Here is a 17,888-nt window from a genome sequence, read left to right as displayed (position 1 = left end):
TCTTTTCGGCTCTAGCTTACCCTTTTGCTTGTTTGATTGCCTTGTATGTTGTTCTTCTACCATTGCGATGATCATCAATTTATTGTTGGGAGCAGATGCGAGAGGTACTCAAGGTCAACAGAGAAAGGATGGTTCCGCTACACAGTCTACCCGTGCTGGACTTCATGTCTCTTTGGGCTTTTCTTTAGGGCAAAGACCCGTGTATTGTATTGCCCCTAAGGCTTTATTTCGAATACTAGCTATCTCTTACTCATTTTGGGTTGTAGGCATTGTAGTGAACTTTAGTATTTCCTTTTAAGTACCTTGGATAACTGTAAGGAGTGACTTTATACTCCACAACTTGACTCTTTATATTATCCGGTGTAAGATTTCATTTTAGTTATGTTATTATTTAAATGGAATGTTACAAATACTCCGTCGGTTTTCATACTGACTTAAAATATTTTGTAATTTTATAATTTTTTTACTATTGCGGCGTTTTTGTAAAACTACCGTTAAGAAAATGATGTTAAAATTAACTTTTCTTGTAGTGTTTGAAGATACACTCATTTTTCATTGTAGAGTTTTAGAATATTAAAAATAATTATATTTACGTTTTCTAAAAGACCCTATCTGTGAAGAATTAAAAAAAAAGATTGCACTAACTTATTTTAATTAAAATAGATACCAAATTAAAAAAATCCAAAATCTGACACATATTGAAATCAATATGATTATTTAACCTGTGAAAGTGAGAGTATGTATATGATGGGTACTAATACTCCTAAAGTCATTCAAATCGCATACATAAAAATCTAGAATTTAAAAACACTAATGATCCAAACAAGCCGTCACAATCTTCTTTAACAATTTTCCCTTTCTTATCATTTCTGAGGGTGGATAAAATTATTTTCCTATACATAAATATAGTAATAAACATATCTTAAAGAATATAAATAGTGAAAACTAAGAATAATTATTTATAACACAATAAACGAAAGTTGATATGAATAATCAATCTCTCGCTTCTGCAACTTTCGCTCAAAATAAATGACATATATCTTTTTATTTTTTAACAGCTTATATAAATATTAAAAATAAACTTCTAATACAAAATATATTTTTTGTAATGATAGAAAATATTATAATTATTTCGGATGAATTACCCGTTTCAATCACATTAACTTATGAAGAATGCTAATCCGTGTCTTAAAAACATTGGTTAACGAATAATTAATGTGCATCGATACCATTACTTTTACATTGAAAACTTAAATAATTAAGTATAGTAATTAAAATAGTATAAATGCACATATCAAATTTTATAAAGAAAAAAATACCCTTTTAAATTTTTAAAGTCTCTACTAAAAAGCAAAAAAAAAAAAAATTCAATGAAGTCTCAAATTTACACTTTAATTATTTTTTTTTGTATTTTTGGATGTTTAACCCTACATTTTTTTTTGTGAAGAAACATTAACATCATACAATGAAAGCAAATACATGCCTGGTAATTTGAAAGTGAAAAACTAAAATCTCATATTATTCATATTAGAAAGAAACTACCATGGTCATGTTTAACAATGCAGCCTGGTTTGTAATTAGTCCCAAGTAGTCTAGTTAGCTTCTCATCCAAGTTCCAACACGCGGCATCATTTGGATCTTTGGTTGGGAGTCAACATTGAAATTGGCCAAACATAACCCCCTTGCTATCAATTATTGGCATTGCTTTCATCTTCCTCATTAGATGTTTAAAGTTTAGCAGACCATGTTTGCTATGAAACATACATCCTGCAATTTCAGCCACAATTGTGTGTTATAAGTGTATTACATTGACAAAAATATGTAACCTAAATAGTAGTTTAGAATCAATGTTCTAGCATTACAAAATCATTCGTAGATTATAATTTTTCCAATTGCTAAATTACATAATTAGATATTGCGAAGGTAAAGATAAATCATGTTTACATACCAGTTGGAAACGGTGCAAATAATTTAACACATCTTGCTTTTATAAGTTCTAGATTTTCAAAAGTCATTACCATACCATCATCTGCAACACCCAGTAGAATCAATTTGGCCATTGGAACCCTGATCAAACACAAACAATGTGGGTAAAAACTTTTCTATTTCTAACATCCTTTTCTTTCGTAAAAACTTTTAAATGAGAAAAATAGAAAATGAAAAATAAATTAACTCACATAAACCAATATTCAAATACCACTAAATCTGTAAAATTAACTTTACAGAACCAAACAAATCCTGAACTTACCGTTTATCAACAACGTATCAACAAAATCCTAGAAGAAAAAAAACATTGAAAACCACCAAAAGAAGATTAAAAGGAAGAGACAAACTAACGAAGAGAAATAACAGTACCATCCTGAACACCACCATCACCGGAGCCAATGCCTATCCCTGTCGTCGTTCTCGTTATATATCACGACTCTCTTTGATACGTAGAACTTCTTCAAAAAAAAAAATCTAAAACACCATGAAATAAGTTCAGACACCATGAAATAAGTTCAGATAGGAAAACAAAACCTAAAAAACCTATAAACAAAATAAAGCTTAACAGGAAGAAGAAAATCCATCATGGTTGCTCCACCAGGAAAGATCTTCACATGCTTGTATGAAGTTTAGTTACATTCTCGGTGTTGGAAAGTGGGATTCATTCGTTGAGAGCTATGGATTATAGAAATGACCAACTTCATGTTGGTGGGTTGGCTGACCAGAAAGGTATGATTTTTCCCACAATTATTCCATCACAATCATTTAAAATATGGTCTTTCAAAATAGGGAGATGATACATTGACAAAAAATTTTTGACAAACTTTTTGACAAATAACTATTTTTGATAAAAAAACCCTAAAATTTTATTATTTTATTATCTTAACTTTCATTAAAAAATAAAAAAATTACTTTATTTGGTAACTTTGTCAACTTTGTTAACTACATCTTTGTCAAAAAATTATTTTCCTTCAAAATAAAAGTTGACGTTCAAAATTGGTGCACATGCAACTGACGTCTGACGTAAAGTTCATTAGTGATGTAACATCTATCAACTCAACTTCAGAGTACTCCCTCCTTTCACCAATCTCAGAAGCGGGAAAGTCTAAATGACTATTTAACTCAAATGCTTAAACGAAAAAGCGATTGACAGAAAGGAAAGTCTAAATGACTATTTAACTCAAATGCTTAAACGAAAAAGAGATTCACAGAAGGGTTAAAATAGTATTTTCCCAATTACAGATGAAAGACAGAGAAAACATTTCTAAAACAGAGCTAATTGACGAAAAAACCTGAAAAATGAACACGTGTCAATTATTGAAAAATGGAGTATTTTGATATTTTCCAGAGGTGTTTGTTTTCATATATTTTTTGTTTTCATATATTTTATATATTTTAGATAATATATGACTAATTTTTAAATTAGATAATAAAATAAATATAATTAAAATGTTATTATTTAAAGTCGATATATATAGAATGTTCTTTTATCGATGGTAAATATCAAAATATCACTGCTCCAAAAGATATCGGAGGTTTCTATTTATTATCTTAAGTGCGTGGTTTATAAAATTTGTATCATTTCATTGGCTATTCATATAATTTAGTATTTTGGTACCGGCCAACCATCAAATTAGCTTAGCAAAAAAACATATATTTTAGTATTTTGTTACCGACCAGCCAACCATGAAATTAGCTTAGCAGAAAAACAGAGAGTTAAGATAAAACACAAGCATCATTTATATATGCTCCATTTGTTTATTCATACAAGGAGTGAGAGGTGGAGCTCATTTATTGGTACATGATCCGAAACATATTTCCATGTTCTCTCTACATGAGCTCTTACACCATACACACATTTTACTTCATGTTTATTCAATACACAAATGGACCATTTCTTCCCTTGCTCCTATCCTTCTGTTCTTCATCAGGCCGTGCATCCACAAAGTAAGATTCGCTCTGCTTCTTTATCAGCTTCTCAACCTTCTCACCAGACGCAGGGAACGTTAAATCCAACACCTCTGTAGGTATCTCGCTTATCACATTGTCTTCCTCACCTTCAAGTTTTCAATCACACATTACCAATTGTAAATAAACAACCCCATCACCCATAAACACAAAACAAGAGTATAAATATATACCTGCAAGGAAGTATCTCTGGTTGTTCTCAGCATTGATACCGAAAGCAAAGAAATTCAGATTGGAGGTAGCGTTGATGGCAACAGGATAAGTTGCTGGGATTATAAATAGATCGTCTTCAGACAACTCAGCACTGTACCTCTGCACTTCCCAACTTTCCTCTTCTTCATCTTCTTGCTGATGCTGCTTCTGTTGTTGTTGGTTTTGGTTTTGCCCAACAAGTTCAATGTTTGCTTCTCCTCTGTTCATCACCAGCATCACCATGGCCTTAGAATTGTAGTGTGGGACAAGAAGACCTCCCTAAAGTTTTTAAAAAAGAAACCATTATTCAATTAGTGTCTCAGTACTAAGATTTTATAACTAAGACGACAGTGAATAATAGAACTCAGTTACCTCTTTCATATCCACAGAACTGATGAACACGTCCAAGTCCTGGAGTTGGGGGTTTTTCTCCGGGGTGATCTCATACCACCTTCCAAATTTGTTGGAGTAGATGGGTTTGCGGTTTCTCAGGTTGAGTGGTTCATTTTGGGAGGAGGAAAGGGCTTTCCTTGAACCAGATTTGGCATGTTTGAGCAGTTCGCGAATTTGTTCCCTTTTGAGTTCCACAATCACTCCCTCTTCCTGACTCTCCTCGCCTTGTTGTTGCTGTCCCTCTCCAAACAGAACCCTGTTTATCTCCTTGAACTCACTCTACAAAAAACGTGCAAATATATATAATGCTATCATTCAACAAGTCTGACATTAAACAAATATATAGTTAGATGTTGTGTTTTTGCTTACATCGAAGGAGGCCTCTAGAACATTCTTGCTGAACCCTTGCAAGTAGGATTGCTGAGCTTCTGTGCTAGATAGGAAAAAGTCCTACAGGAGAAACATTTATTTAGAGAGAAATTGCAAGTTAGAATAAAAACAGTTATAGTATGGAATCACAGAAGGCAGTACTTGAAATTTGTGAGGGTTGTTAACGGGTATGGCGAGTTTGATTATTCTGAGATTGTCGTTGTCGTTAGGGTTAACCAAAAAGAAAGTGGTTCCTGCAGGGATCCTTTGAACATGGCCTTGCTCAAGAATGAATGAGTCTCTGCCGTCAGGGTTCACCAAGGTGAGTATGGCTCTTCCTGTAATTAAGAAATTGATTAAGCAAGTGTGATGATGTTGGGTGAGTAGTGATTATTGATTAGTTGATTACTTACCATTAAGGACAACTAGGAGGAAATCGGCATCAGCATGGTGAGGAAGGAGGAGGGTGTTGGGTTTGGACTTGAACTCTACAACACGATAGTTTTCAAGATTCTGAATTTGTTTCGTACGTTGGTCGAACCTCTGGAGGACCCGGAGATGACCATATTGGTTTTTGAATAGAGTGTGGAACCACCTATCGGAGCTGAAGTAGAAGGGGTTATTTTGTTCTCGTGACTCTTGTTGGCTTTCTTGGTGCTCGTGGTGTACAATGCCGAAGGAAACAGAAACTGATGCCAGGAAAAGAATTCCCAGCAACAGTAGAAGTGGAACCCTTGCTCTCATCATAGTATAGTATTAGTGAATATATGCTGAGTTGTAATACAACACTTGATGGATGATGAAAACATGGAGCGAAGATGGGTATTTATAGTTAGTTGTGCGAGGGCTCTTGATAACACGTATGGACATGGATTGCATGCAGATTGACGTGTGTTGAATTGAAGATAAGATGAAGAGATAGAGTGGTTTGTGATGATGGTGAAGGTGGATTGCGTTCATTGGGTGTGGACGAAGAACTAGGCAATGTGTTGGTGTATGAGTTGAGATGGTGAGCGATTTGAAGTGCATGTTGAGCACGTGTTGCAGTGCATGGCATTTAGACGTTCATGGACGTGGCGAACGGGATGTGAATAAGTTGAGTGGGGTAGTGTGCATGCGTTTTGTTTCTTTGTTTTGTCTTTTCTCTGTCTTCATTGGATTTTTCTTGCTCTTCGCATGCATGATCCAAAAGACTGCACAGTGCTACGTCAGCGCACAGTAATCGTATTCATGGACTTTCTATCAAGGTAATTATATAAGGGAAAATGATAAACTGACTCCCTAAAAGTTACTACTTTTTTACTCCTTTACGTGTTATTGGCAGGTGGAATTTTAAAAACAATTTTGATTCATTATTTTAATTGTTGACGTGGCATTGAATATGCGTTGGAACTTAAATGTGGAGAAAAAGAAGGGTTTAGGGTTTGAGGTTGTGGTTCCTCCCTCTCACTGTCATCTTTTGTTTCTGTACACACAATTGGAACTGAGACGAGACAGGGAGAAAAAGAAGGGACTAGGGTTTCGTTCGAAAGAAAATGAGTTTTGGGTTTGCTTCGTCTCTCTTGCTCGGAGTAAATCGCTCTTCCCTTCCGCTCACATCCATCTTCTATCTCTATACACACAGAAACGCAAATCGTCAAATTGTCTTACCGGACCAACATCAGATCTCGCGTCCTCTCGTTGCTGCGTCGATGAGAACCATTTTCCTCTGTTGCTACTAGGGCAAGGTCCTGCTTCTCCCTCTCTATTTCGTTTTTAATATCATATTCCTTTTTATAAGCAGTTTTTATATTTCAAAGAAAACACCAACATAGTACTTGAATTTGTTGTAGTTGGTGTCGTATTTGTTGGTGATGGTAAAGTTACGACGTGGTCTCTGGGCACTTCCAAAGGGATTGTAGAAATTGGCAAGTTGGGTGATTATGTGACTATGCCAATCTCGTATCTAATCATTTCAGGGTTCATGTACTTTAATCCATGCTCACCAAAATATGTTCTTTATAAATTTCTTATTTCTAAATTTCATGACCATTAGGTTGTCATGGTACTACTAATCCCTTGCCTTCCTTTTTCTTGGTGTCAATGGATGCAATTTCAAGGACTTGATAATCCCTTTACCAGGTTATTCTAATGTTTTAAATAATCTTTTTAGGTTAAAAATATAATTCAGCCCCTATTTCTGTTAAGATTTTTCTCTTTGATCCTTTTAAAAAACCTTACTAAATTAGATATAATGGTGTAAAGGTTACTGATTTGGTCCTTTGTCAAAGTTAATTTTCTTCATGTATTCTTAATTTGGTCCTATAGATTCTTAATTTAGTTCCTTATAGGTAGGAAGAAATTTTAAATACACCGATAATGTTTGCAGAGAACGACTCTGCAAGTTTTTATGTAAAGGAACTAAATTGGGAATTGACAACATATGTAGGCTTTGAATTTTATCTTTAACCATAATGTTCAGAGCTCTTGATTCCCTTTCCCCACTCTTCACTTTTTGGAATGCGAGATTCAAAATCGAATGAGGTGGGATGTTCTTCCAAGCATTCCATTTTCTCGATAAAGTCTCAGTCTTTCGCTTGTTTCTCCCAAGGTTTCTAAACTTGTTTTGTTGTTGCAATAATTGTTGTTTTGCTGCAATTAAAGCTAAGATAGGCATTCTAAACTTGTTTAGATAGATGTTTTACGTTTTCCATCTTTGATTTAGTGAAGTTCTAGCTTTAGCCTACTCTAAGATGCATTTATAGGTCTTAATAGTGAAATTTTGCATTTCTTATTTTTTGGTTGTAGTTAGATTAGCTTTTAGCATTCTTTTAGCATTTAAAAGTTGTTTAGAATGTGAGTTTGTTGTTTAGGTAACTTAGGTATCAATTTTTAGTCCTAGTAGTAAAGTAGTAATATTAGAAGTAGCTTTGATGCAGGTTGTTGTTGTGTTACTTTGATGCAGGTTGTTGTGAACAAACTTAACAGGAATGGATTCCAAGGAATCGGGGAATTTCTTGTAGAGGAAACTAGCAGTTGTAGCAATGTGCATTCAGGAGGAAGCACATACTCGACCTTTGATCAGTGACATGGTTAAAACCATTACTTTTTTTTTAGAAAAGATGCAACATACAACAAAGACTTTTTTAGAGGACAAAGAATACAGTTGATAAAAGGAATCTGAAATGGTATAGGATTAGAGAAGATTAAGAACAATGAATATGTAACATTTTTTTTACTATAGCATGGTGCCACTTGGTGTCACGATGAAAATCATAATTATTATATGTTTTTCATTATTCATGATTTATTGATTAATAGCATTAGATATTGATAATAGAATGAAAAGATTGCTATCATATTTATAATTGCCTAATTAATGTGATTCTCTAATGTAAACATCAGTGCCAATAAATTGTTGGAGAAACAAAAATAACACCAAGTTATTGTTTAATCTAATGTTATTTATTTTCAATTTTTTATGTAATGTATTTTTTGTTGTAAAAAAATGTATTTTTTTAATATATTTTTTCATAAAATTAATCAGTAAAATTGTGTATGTTTTTGCCAATAAATTATTTCATCAAAAGATGAGTTAAATTAATTTGTAACCTTTTTTCATTAAGTTAATGCTAATTTTTTTGAAATTAAATTAAATATTAAAAAAACATAAGAATATATGTGAGTAAACTAACTTACTTTTTTTTTTCACAAAGAATAAGAATATCATAACTTTGTAACTATTAACTTATGACTATTGATATATTAAGTGTTGACCTATGCAATACTTTTTGTACACAATAACAATCCAGGGTCTGTGGTAAGCCACTCAATATGTAAACTCGTTTAAGTGAATTTAAACATTTCACTAAGGTACATGGAAGCTATATTGAACACGATGAAATCTCATGTGGGATAACACAACTCCTACATTATAGACATTATAACTCTGGAACTATCAACTGCTGGCCACTGATATATTAAATGTTGACCTTAATAGTTATTTTTGCACACGATAACATTTTGTGGTCTGTGGTAAGACACTCAACATGTAAACCGATTTCAGGGAATTAAAACACCTCACTAAGGTTTATGGAAGCTATATTCAAAACATAATTAAATTTGGTGTGGGATAATTGGCATATAAATCCCAGATGCCAAACATCATAACTTTGGAATAATTAATTGCTGACCCTTGATATATTTAATGTTGACCTGCGCATTACTTTTTGCACACGGTAACATTTTGTGGTCTGTGGTAAGGCACTCAACATGTAAACCAGTTTCAGGGAATTAAAACACCTCACTAAGGTTTATGGAAGCTATATTCAAAACATAATGAAATCTGGAGTGAGATAATTGGCCAATAAATCCCACATGTCAAACATCATAACTTTGGAACAATTAATTGCTGACCATTGATATATTAAGTGTTGACCTGCGCATTACTTTTTGCACACAATAACAATATGTGGTCTGTGGTAAGTCACTCAATATGTAAACCAGTTTCAGGGAATTAAAACACCTCACTAAGGTTTATGGAAGCTATATTCAAAACATAATGAAATTTGGTGTGAGATAATTGGCCAATAAATCCCACGTGCAAAACATCATAACTTTGGAATAATTAATTGCTGATCCTTGATATATTTAGTGTTGACCTGCGCATTACTTTTTGCACACGGTAACATTTTGTGGTCTGTGTTAAGACACTCAACATGTAAATCAGTTTCAGAGAATTAAAACACCTCACTAAGGTTTATGGAAGCTATATTCAAAACATAATGAAATCTGGAGTGAGATAATTGGCCAATAAATCCCACATGTAAAACATCATAACTTTGGAACTATTAATTTCTGACCCTTGATATATTAAATGTTGATCTGAGTATTAGTTTTTGCACACAGTAATAGTCTTTGGTATGTGATTTCTCACTACACCAATACTTTGTGCTCACCTGCTTTAAACATGATTAACATCATTAAAAATCCTTCAACAATTGAAAAACAATTATTAAATCTAAATGAGGGAAAACATTTATCAATAATCTGATGATTGAACATTAAATAAGTGAATACCCATGTTCCACTTGTTTCACACTAGAGTCCTGTTAGGATAACATAATCATGGTTCTTATAAATGACCTCCTCATGATATGTACCATAAGTATATTTAAATAATGATTAACCTATTAGCTTACTTTATCAATTATTTTAAGTAAAATTGTAGAATAACTTAAAAAATGTACAGTTAACATTATCTTATGATTAGACAAAAATAAATGTGTAGCTATTTTTAACTTTTGTCACACCAAACGATCTTGTTAACATAATCTTGTTAACATAGCATGGTTACGGGTCTTATAAATAACCACCATAAAAAAATGTATCATTTTTTTATATTTAGAACCTAGTTTTAAAATGGTTATGGTTCCTATAATAGTATTAAATCAAATTACCAGGTCTATTTCACACAAAAATATCAAATGATTTTACTAATTACAAGAATATTACAAAATTATATCAATTCAATTTACAAAATAAAAAAATATAACAATATATACGTCAAATTAGTCTAAGCCTTAATATATTTATTAAATTCCGTGAAATCCACCTCGTGAATTATCATACTTGTTCTTGAATTTAGAAATAGGAATGAAAAAATATAATGAGCTACATGCATCCAAAACGTTGCCTTCCCGTTGATGAATCACCAGGTCAACAACATCATCGTCCAAAACTCCTGCACATTCAACAATTAATTGTCTAAGTTTCAATTTAATCAACTGGACTAAAAAATCTATTGACATTTCTACCTCCAAAAGATTACAACATTGCATTTTAAGAGATTATCTATTTATTTCAATGTTCACCAAAATGCAGAAGCAATACCACGTTTGAATCTAAATATACACAGCAAATACAAAGATTGTATAAAGAGTGGCAAGTAAGATCATCACACCTTACTACTTACAAGAATATTATCTTATTACTTTGGACTCATTTCCTCTAATGCAAAGCTCAAAGACCCGAAGAACCATTGTCAGTATGAAATACAAGTAGAGCACAATACAATTTAAAAGATATATTATTATTTCTTCTATGAATGACTACTTCTTGCTATCTTTTAGTCTCACAGTCTTGATGCTTATTTGTTTTCTAACTTAGATCCAAAAATTACACAAGAAACTTAATCAACCACTTAATCCTCAACCTTAATTACCTCAGCACCACTATTTTTTTCACCAAAGAACCCAATGGATGCAATGTACTACACTTTCTTTAACATTGAATGCAAGAAAACAAAATGAAAATAATTATAAAACTATCACCATTTGCACATGCTAGAACCTAATCAATTATGCATCATAAAACTATTAGAACATAAAATCCCTCGACCCCATCAAGAAGATCTTGGTACAGCTTCTGATTCATTGCCTCCAACCTATAACCACACTCACACGATAATTCTTCTTTGGCCACCTACAAAAATTACAAGAACTTAAAAAGTAGGATTTAGCATATAGACGTAAATTGTCCAATTTGGGGCAAACTACATGGAACATTAGATGGATTCTTGAAAGTTGAAAAGGCATGCTCACTCTTTAGGTGGTGAATATTATCAGAACCCAAACCACACCATTAAAAAACGAAACAGAGAGGGAGAAACATGACCTCACGCTAGTAGCGACAGGGGAAAACGATCCTCATCGATGCAACAACGAGAAGACGCGAGATCTTACGTTGGTCCGGAACGACGACAGTCTGACGATCTATGACGGTGAGCGGAAGGGAAGAGCGATTTACTCCGAGCAAGAGAAACGAAACAAACCCAAAACTCATTTTCTTTCGAACGAAACCCTAGTCCCTTCTTTTTCTCCTTGTCTCGTCTCGATTCCAATTGTGTGTACAGAAACAGAAGATGACAATGAAAGAGAGGAACCACAAACACCTAAACCCTTCTTTTTCTCTACATTTAAGTTCCAACGCATATTCAATGTCACGTCAACAATTAAAATAATAAATCAAAATTCTTTTTAAAATTCCACCCATCAATGACACGTAAGGAAGTAAAAAAGTAGTAACTTTTAGGAAGTCACTTTATCATTTTCCTTATATAAGATGGTTTAGAGGTAAAATTAGAGAAAGACTTTCAGCTTTTTCTACTAATATTTAAGAATTATAAAATTAATTTAGTGTGTTTATAAAAAGTGAGAGAAATTTGGAATTTAACTCTGTCTATTTATAAAAATATTAACTAATATTGGTAAATAAAAGAAAAAAAGTAATGACTGTCACAGTGCCATCTTTTTTACCATGCAACGACTGATATCAGGATAGTATGTGTATTAGGCTATTGAACATATGCGCAATGGTTAAAACCTATATGATGTATTGGAGTTCATTTGGTTGCTGTTTCTGCTACAAATTGTTGTATTTATGTAGGCACGGAGACAGTGAAAGACGCGTGCTTTGGAGAAAACTAATTTACACAAAGTTTTTTTGTAGTTTGTTCTTAGAAAAAAAATAAAAAATGCTTGTGAGTCCACTGTGAGATTTTGAGAATCGAAGTTGTCTGGATTCTAATTAATGAACCCCTCTTACAGTAACACTCTTCATATGTTTTAATTACTAGATTTTTCATTTAATTGTTAATACTATTTTATAACGTTGTCTTTGCCATACTGTTATTTCTTAAATTTTGCCAATACATTTCTTCACTCGTATTGATTAAGAGTGTTATAATTTAAAAATAATTAGTGCAAGGAATATTATGAATTTAAACTTGTAAAAAAGAAGGAAACACTAATTCTAACTTGGATTTATATGGACAACAAGGAAGGAAGTAAATGTTGAGTATTAAGAAAGAATATTAGCAGGAGAATATGTTATTCCTTTACACATGACATACTTTTCTCTTTACCAATGGCATGTTTGGAAATAATTTTACAAGAGAGTTTCAACGTGAAAAAAAAAATAGTAAGGCAAAAATACATACTATTAGCTTCATTCAATGGTTTATTTTTAATAAATTTTACATTGAATTAAATCAAATCATACTAAGGATGATGATCAATAGATTCAAATTTTCATTAATTTGCTTCCATTAATTATTGTAATGAAAGAAGCAAGTAACACTAGTACAAAATATGTTATGTTTAACTTTTTTTTTTCTAGTTTTTTTTTCTACTTCCGTTCTATTCATCGCCTTTCATTCATTATTGTGGTGATATTGAACCAGAGAGAGAAAATGATGTTGCAGGAATATTGCCTGAGTATTATTGAAAGGTGTGTTTGATACAAGGAGAAGAAGCTTTTGATATAGGCAAGCCTAGAGAGAAAAACTAATTAACAGAAAGAGAGCCTAGAGGATAACTAACTAACAGAAAATAACTATATTACGGTTACAATAGAGGTATACTACATATACCCTTAACACGCCCCCATAAACTTAGGGTGGATGCTGCAATCTAGAGACCCTAAGTTTATCACAAAATTTTTGAAAATTATCTCTTGAGACAGGTTTTGTGAGAGCATCTGCAAGCTGAAGTTGGGCTGGGATATGTTGAACATGAAGATGTTTCTTGCGAATGTGGTCACGTACATGGTGGACATAAAGAGCAAAATGCTTTGTTTTTGAATGAAATATGGGATTGACAGTAAGTAACACTGCACCAAGGTTATCTGAATATATAGTAGGCGAGGGAGGAGAAAGAGAGAGCTCCACTGGAAAATGGGCTTATAATGACAAGTAAAACAAGCTTACTATGACAAGTATTCTGGTGTCATAGTTTCAGGAGTCATAGAAAATGCGCGCTTTTTATGACACTGCAGAAACCTGTCATAGTAAGTCAGACTTACTATGATAGGTAGTGAAACTACGTCTCATACAATGTGTAGCTGGTGAATATTGATATTGGATCATTCTTGAAGCATTTTGCTTAGTGTTTGAAGCTTGAAGAAGGTGGTTGTGGTAGGAAAGGCTGTGCCACCACTGAGGTTTGGTCTTTCTTAAGCTTTTAGGTTGTGCTTGGTGGTTTTCCAGGTATGAAAGAGGCGTCTTGTTGTGTGGGTTCATTCTTGTGTGATTCAAAAATCATTGAGTAATGTTCTTGCATATTTTAAAAGTATAATGTTGTGAACTTTGTAAATCTTTTGAAATAGTTCAAAGTCAAGCTCGAGTTACCTTGGCTAAATGGATGTAGCTCAAGTTTGATTGAACCAATATAAAAATCTTGTGCATTCAAATTTTCTCTAACTCTTCTATCTTGTATTACACTTTAAAGTTTAAAGCATTATGATCTAAATCATCTTTTTGACATTCTTGTGTGATCTGGTGTTATTTGCAACTTTGCTCATGTTTGTATAACTCATTTGAACCTATCTTGACCGACCTTTCATATTGATCTTGCTTTAAATCACAAATTCACATTTATGCACTTTTTCCAGTTTTTCAGTCGACTATTTTTTGTGATTTAACCTGTTGATTCTATCAGTATTGTTTCTGTTTGTATCATTTTAATGAAATCAATCGACTAACTCTATTTTTGATCGATTAAAAGTGTCCAGTCCAGGAGTGTTTGCATCCATACCTGGTGGTTGATTTGAGTCAATTAAAAATTGTATTAGGCTTTTAAAAGTCACCTTATTTTTTAACTAGCCAATTGAACCCCCCTTTTGGCATTTCAACCATTTCAAAACTTACAATTGGTATCTAGAGCTAGGTACTTGAAATTTACTGAAGTGTGATCCTAAAATTGTTTTTGAACTATTTAAAATGGCTGAAAACAAGCTCCCCTTTGCTGAGGGTGCCTCTATTCATAGTCCCCCTATGTTTAGTGGTATCAATTACCAATTTTGGAAAATTAGGATGAAAATCTTCATTGAATCAATAGATCAAGGAATATGGGATGCAATCCTAAATGGACCCTACACTCCTAAGCATACTGTTGAAAATGTGTAGGTTGACAAGCCCTAGACTCAATGGACAAAGGAAGAAAGGAGAAGAGCTCAATATGACTACAATATAAAGAATATCCTCACATCATCCTTAAACATGGACGAGTTTTTTAGAGTTTCCCAGTGTAAGATGATGTGATCCCAACAAGGCTTATAGCTTGGGCCAACGCCTAGGCCCAAATCATGCTCAAGGCCTAATCCATGGCCATCATGCTCCTAAAGATCCAAGCCCAATCAAAGGCCCAATAACAAGAGACATGCTTAGAAGAATCCAAATGGGCTTGCCTCAAGAGGATCAAATTCATCATGGGCTTTATATGTTGTTCTCATGTGCTAAAGAAGACACCAAAATATGAGAGCACATATGATTGAAGCATTAAAATAACTTTTATTTTGGGCCAATTGTTAGGCCATGTTTTATTAAACTTGTTGATTAGCTTGCAAATTGGGCTAATTCAAGCCCAATTATGCCTTGGCTGAGAATTGCTCTCTAAAGACTCCTTCCACATGGTGCCAAGTGTAATAATGCATGAGACATCTAAAAGAGGACACTTGGCGCGAGATCCTAGCTCCTTTGCATCCAATGGTTCCTTGAGCAACTTGGAGATCAAGTCATGCATTTGTATTTTATTTCCTTTCTCATTTTCCTTGCATCCTTCCCTAGAATAGATTTCTCTTCTAGGTTTCCTTTTTATTTCACCTTCATTGCTTCAAGAGCCTCCAAGTTTGAATCCACTCCTCCATTTCACTCCATTTTCGCTACAGCCATGGACCTTCTCCTCTTCATTTTCGTGCTACAAGGTCTATCATAAGAGTGCAAAGGAAATGTTGGAGGTGCTTGAAGTGACGCATGAGGGAACTAATGATGTGAAGAGAGCAAGAAAGTATGTCTTGATTCAAGAGTATGACCTATTCAAGATGCAACAAGGAAAGTCTATAGCGAAAGTACAAAAGAGATTCATGCATATTGTCAACTATCTCATAGGTTTGGGTAAGGAATTTGACAAAAAGGAGTTAAACATCAAGGTGTTGAAGTGTCTATATAGATCTTGGCAACCAAAGGTCACATCTATCTAAAAAACAAGAGATCTATCTACATTGACTACGACTGCACTATTTGGCAAGCTAAGGGAGCATGAAATTGAGATGCAAAGGCTAAATGAGCTAGAGCCAAGTGAGAAAAAGGTAAGGAACATAACCTTGAAGACTAGCACCAAGAAGAATGATGAGCCCGAGGATGAGGTGATTGAATCAAGTGATAATGAGAACTTGAATCTTCTTGTCAAAAGGTTTGAGAAGTATCTAAAAAAGAAAGGTAGCAAAGGTAATCTCAAGATGTACACTTCCAAACGAAATGAGTAAAATTACTTGTCCAAAAGTTAACAAAGAAAAGGAAACTATGCCAACTACACAGTTTTAAAAATTCAAATGAAATACCTTTTTAAAACTTGTGCCAAGTTCACAAGAGGGAAAGCAAACTTAAAAGCTGTTATTGGCTCTCAAAATTGTGTGTTTGGGAAAGTTGGACTTTGTTACAATCCTACTTTCAAAAAGAAAGTAAAAAAGTTCTCTAGTTTCTTTTCAAAAAGTAAGCCAAATGATATACCATTCATTTCTTCCAATTGTTGTATGAAGAAAGGTCATGTTATTAAGAATTGCTATGCTAGAAAGTATGATGTTCCTAAAGGGGTTATGAAATGGATCCCAAAAGGATCTAGAAAGGTGTAACCACGATGGACACAACCTATCAAAGGGTACCAAGTAATACAAATTTGTTTTACAGGTCATAACAGGTGAAAAGAAAGATATGTGGTACCTTGATAGTGGTTGTTCGAGACACATGACAGGTGACAAGGCCAAGTTTGCAAAGTTAGAGTTGAAGGAGGAAGGATTAATTTGTGACCTATGGAGATAACAACAATGGGAGAATACTTGGAAACATAGTCATAAGCAATGGATCCTCTTTCAACATCAAGAACATGCTACTGGTAGAAGGGCTAAAGCACAATTTGATAAGTATAAGCCTTATAAAACGTACAAGGTGGTCCTTAAGATGTGTAATAATACTAATTTTTGTTTCAACAATTGAAAAGTTACATTTCAGCCTATGCATTAAATTGTGCATATTGAAAATTTCTTCAAAAGAATTTCATATCTTCATTGATAATACCCGCATTTAATAAGCCTAAAAACGTGAAACACTTAAATTTGACGGAGTAGTACAACATACTAATGCATTAAAGCAATGAAGTTGTTGACTGTTTCCTGCACTAGAAGCAATGTCAAACACTGCATTATTAGTTTACTATCTAATAGATAATATAATCAAATCTAAATGTATAAAGTTGGTAGACAAGACACACTAAGGTGAAAAGACTTGCATTTAATAGCCATAAATCATGTTTCCCAGTGATATGACTTTATAATGGTGTTAAATTTGGCGGTAAAAATTCAGGATTCATCCATCCACTAACATGCAATCCGGAAAATATGAGTATTGATTATGTAAACAAAGCCTTTAGTGGATAAACTGATAAGAATTTGGTAAATCACATATGTTCAACATGGTTGAAATACAATGTTCTCTACCTATTCATGAATTGAAGTAGTAACATTTTTCCTGTTGAGGAAGAATGGGTATGAAATTTTTCTAGAATGTTTTCTAAATTTCATGTAGAAGTTGTTTGTACGAACTTGATATAAAAGTTATGAAACTTATTACTGGCTAATAACTTGGATCCATTTTTAAACGCACTTGAAATGTCAAATAAACTTAACAAAATTTGATTAAAAAGACTAAATTCACGTATTTTCAAAGATGAAGGACAATCAGATAATAAAAGAGTAAGGAAAGAAAACACCACTCTTGAACACACAAGAGATGAACACCTTTCTCTGAATCACACAAAGAACCTTGACCTTAGCTTTCCTAGCAACAGCAACAACACCCAATCTCCTAGAAAACCTCTTAGGAAAAGTTATCACTCTACCCACACTAGGTTTTTCAAAGCTTCTTTTGAGAACACTCAGAGAACTCTCTT

The 17,888-nt window shown here is 33.4% G+C and overlaps 1 protein-coding gene and 1 long non-coding RNA gene across 2 annotated transcripts; one reads left to right on the top strand and one right to left on the bottom strand.

The window, feature by feature from the left end:
• Positions 1–3,702: 3,702 nt before the first annotated feature.
• On the bottom strand, positions 3,703–5,719 carry LOC114167571 (beta-conglycinin beta subunit 1-like). Its single transcript, XM_028052668.2, has 6 exons — positions 5,322–5,719; positions 5,071–5,246; positions 4,909–4,989; positions 4,519–4,818; positions 4,128–4,425; positions 3,703–4,043 (listed from the first exon to the last, which is right to left on the bottom strand). The coding sequence occupies exons 1-6, from the start codon at positions 5,653–5,655 to the stop codon at positions 3,862–3,864; spliced, it is 1,371 nt and encodes a 456-aa protein (XP_027908469.1). The 5' UTR covers positions 5,656–5,719; the 3' UTR covers positions 3,703–3,861.
• Positions 5,720–6,305: 586 nt separating this feature from the next.
• LOC146883215 (uncharacterized) lies at positions 6,306–8,001 on the top strand. Its single transcript, XR_014985008.1, has 2 exons — positions 6,306–6,635; positions 7,853–8,001. It is a non-coding gene; the product is annotated as an uncharacterized LOC146883215 (long non-coding RNA).
• The last annotated feature ends 9,887 nt before the right edge of the window (positions 8,002–17,888 follow it).

Source organism: Vigna unguiculata, chromosome 10 (assembly GCF_037176805.1).
Source record: "Vigna unguiculata cultivar grain cowpea cultivar isolate G323 ecotype 2 chromosome 10, ASM3717680v1, whole genome shotgun sequence".
NCBI classification, from domain to species: domain Eukaryota; kingdom Viridiplantae; phylum Streptophyta; class Magnoliopsida; order Fabales; family Fabaceae; genus Vigna; species Vigna unguiculata.
This window is presented reverse-complemented; position numbering and strand designations above follow the sequence as displayed.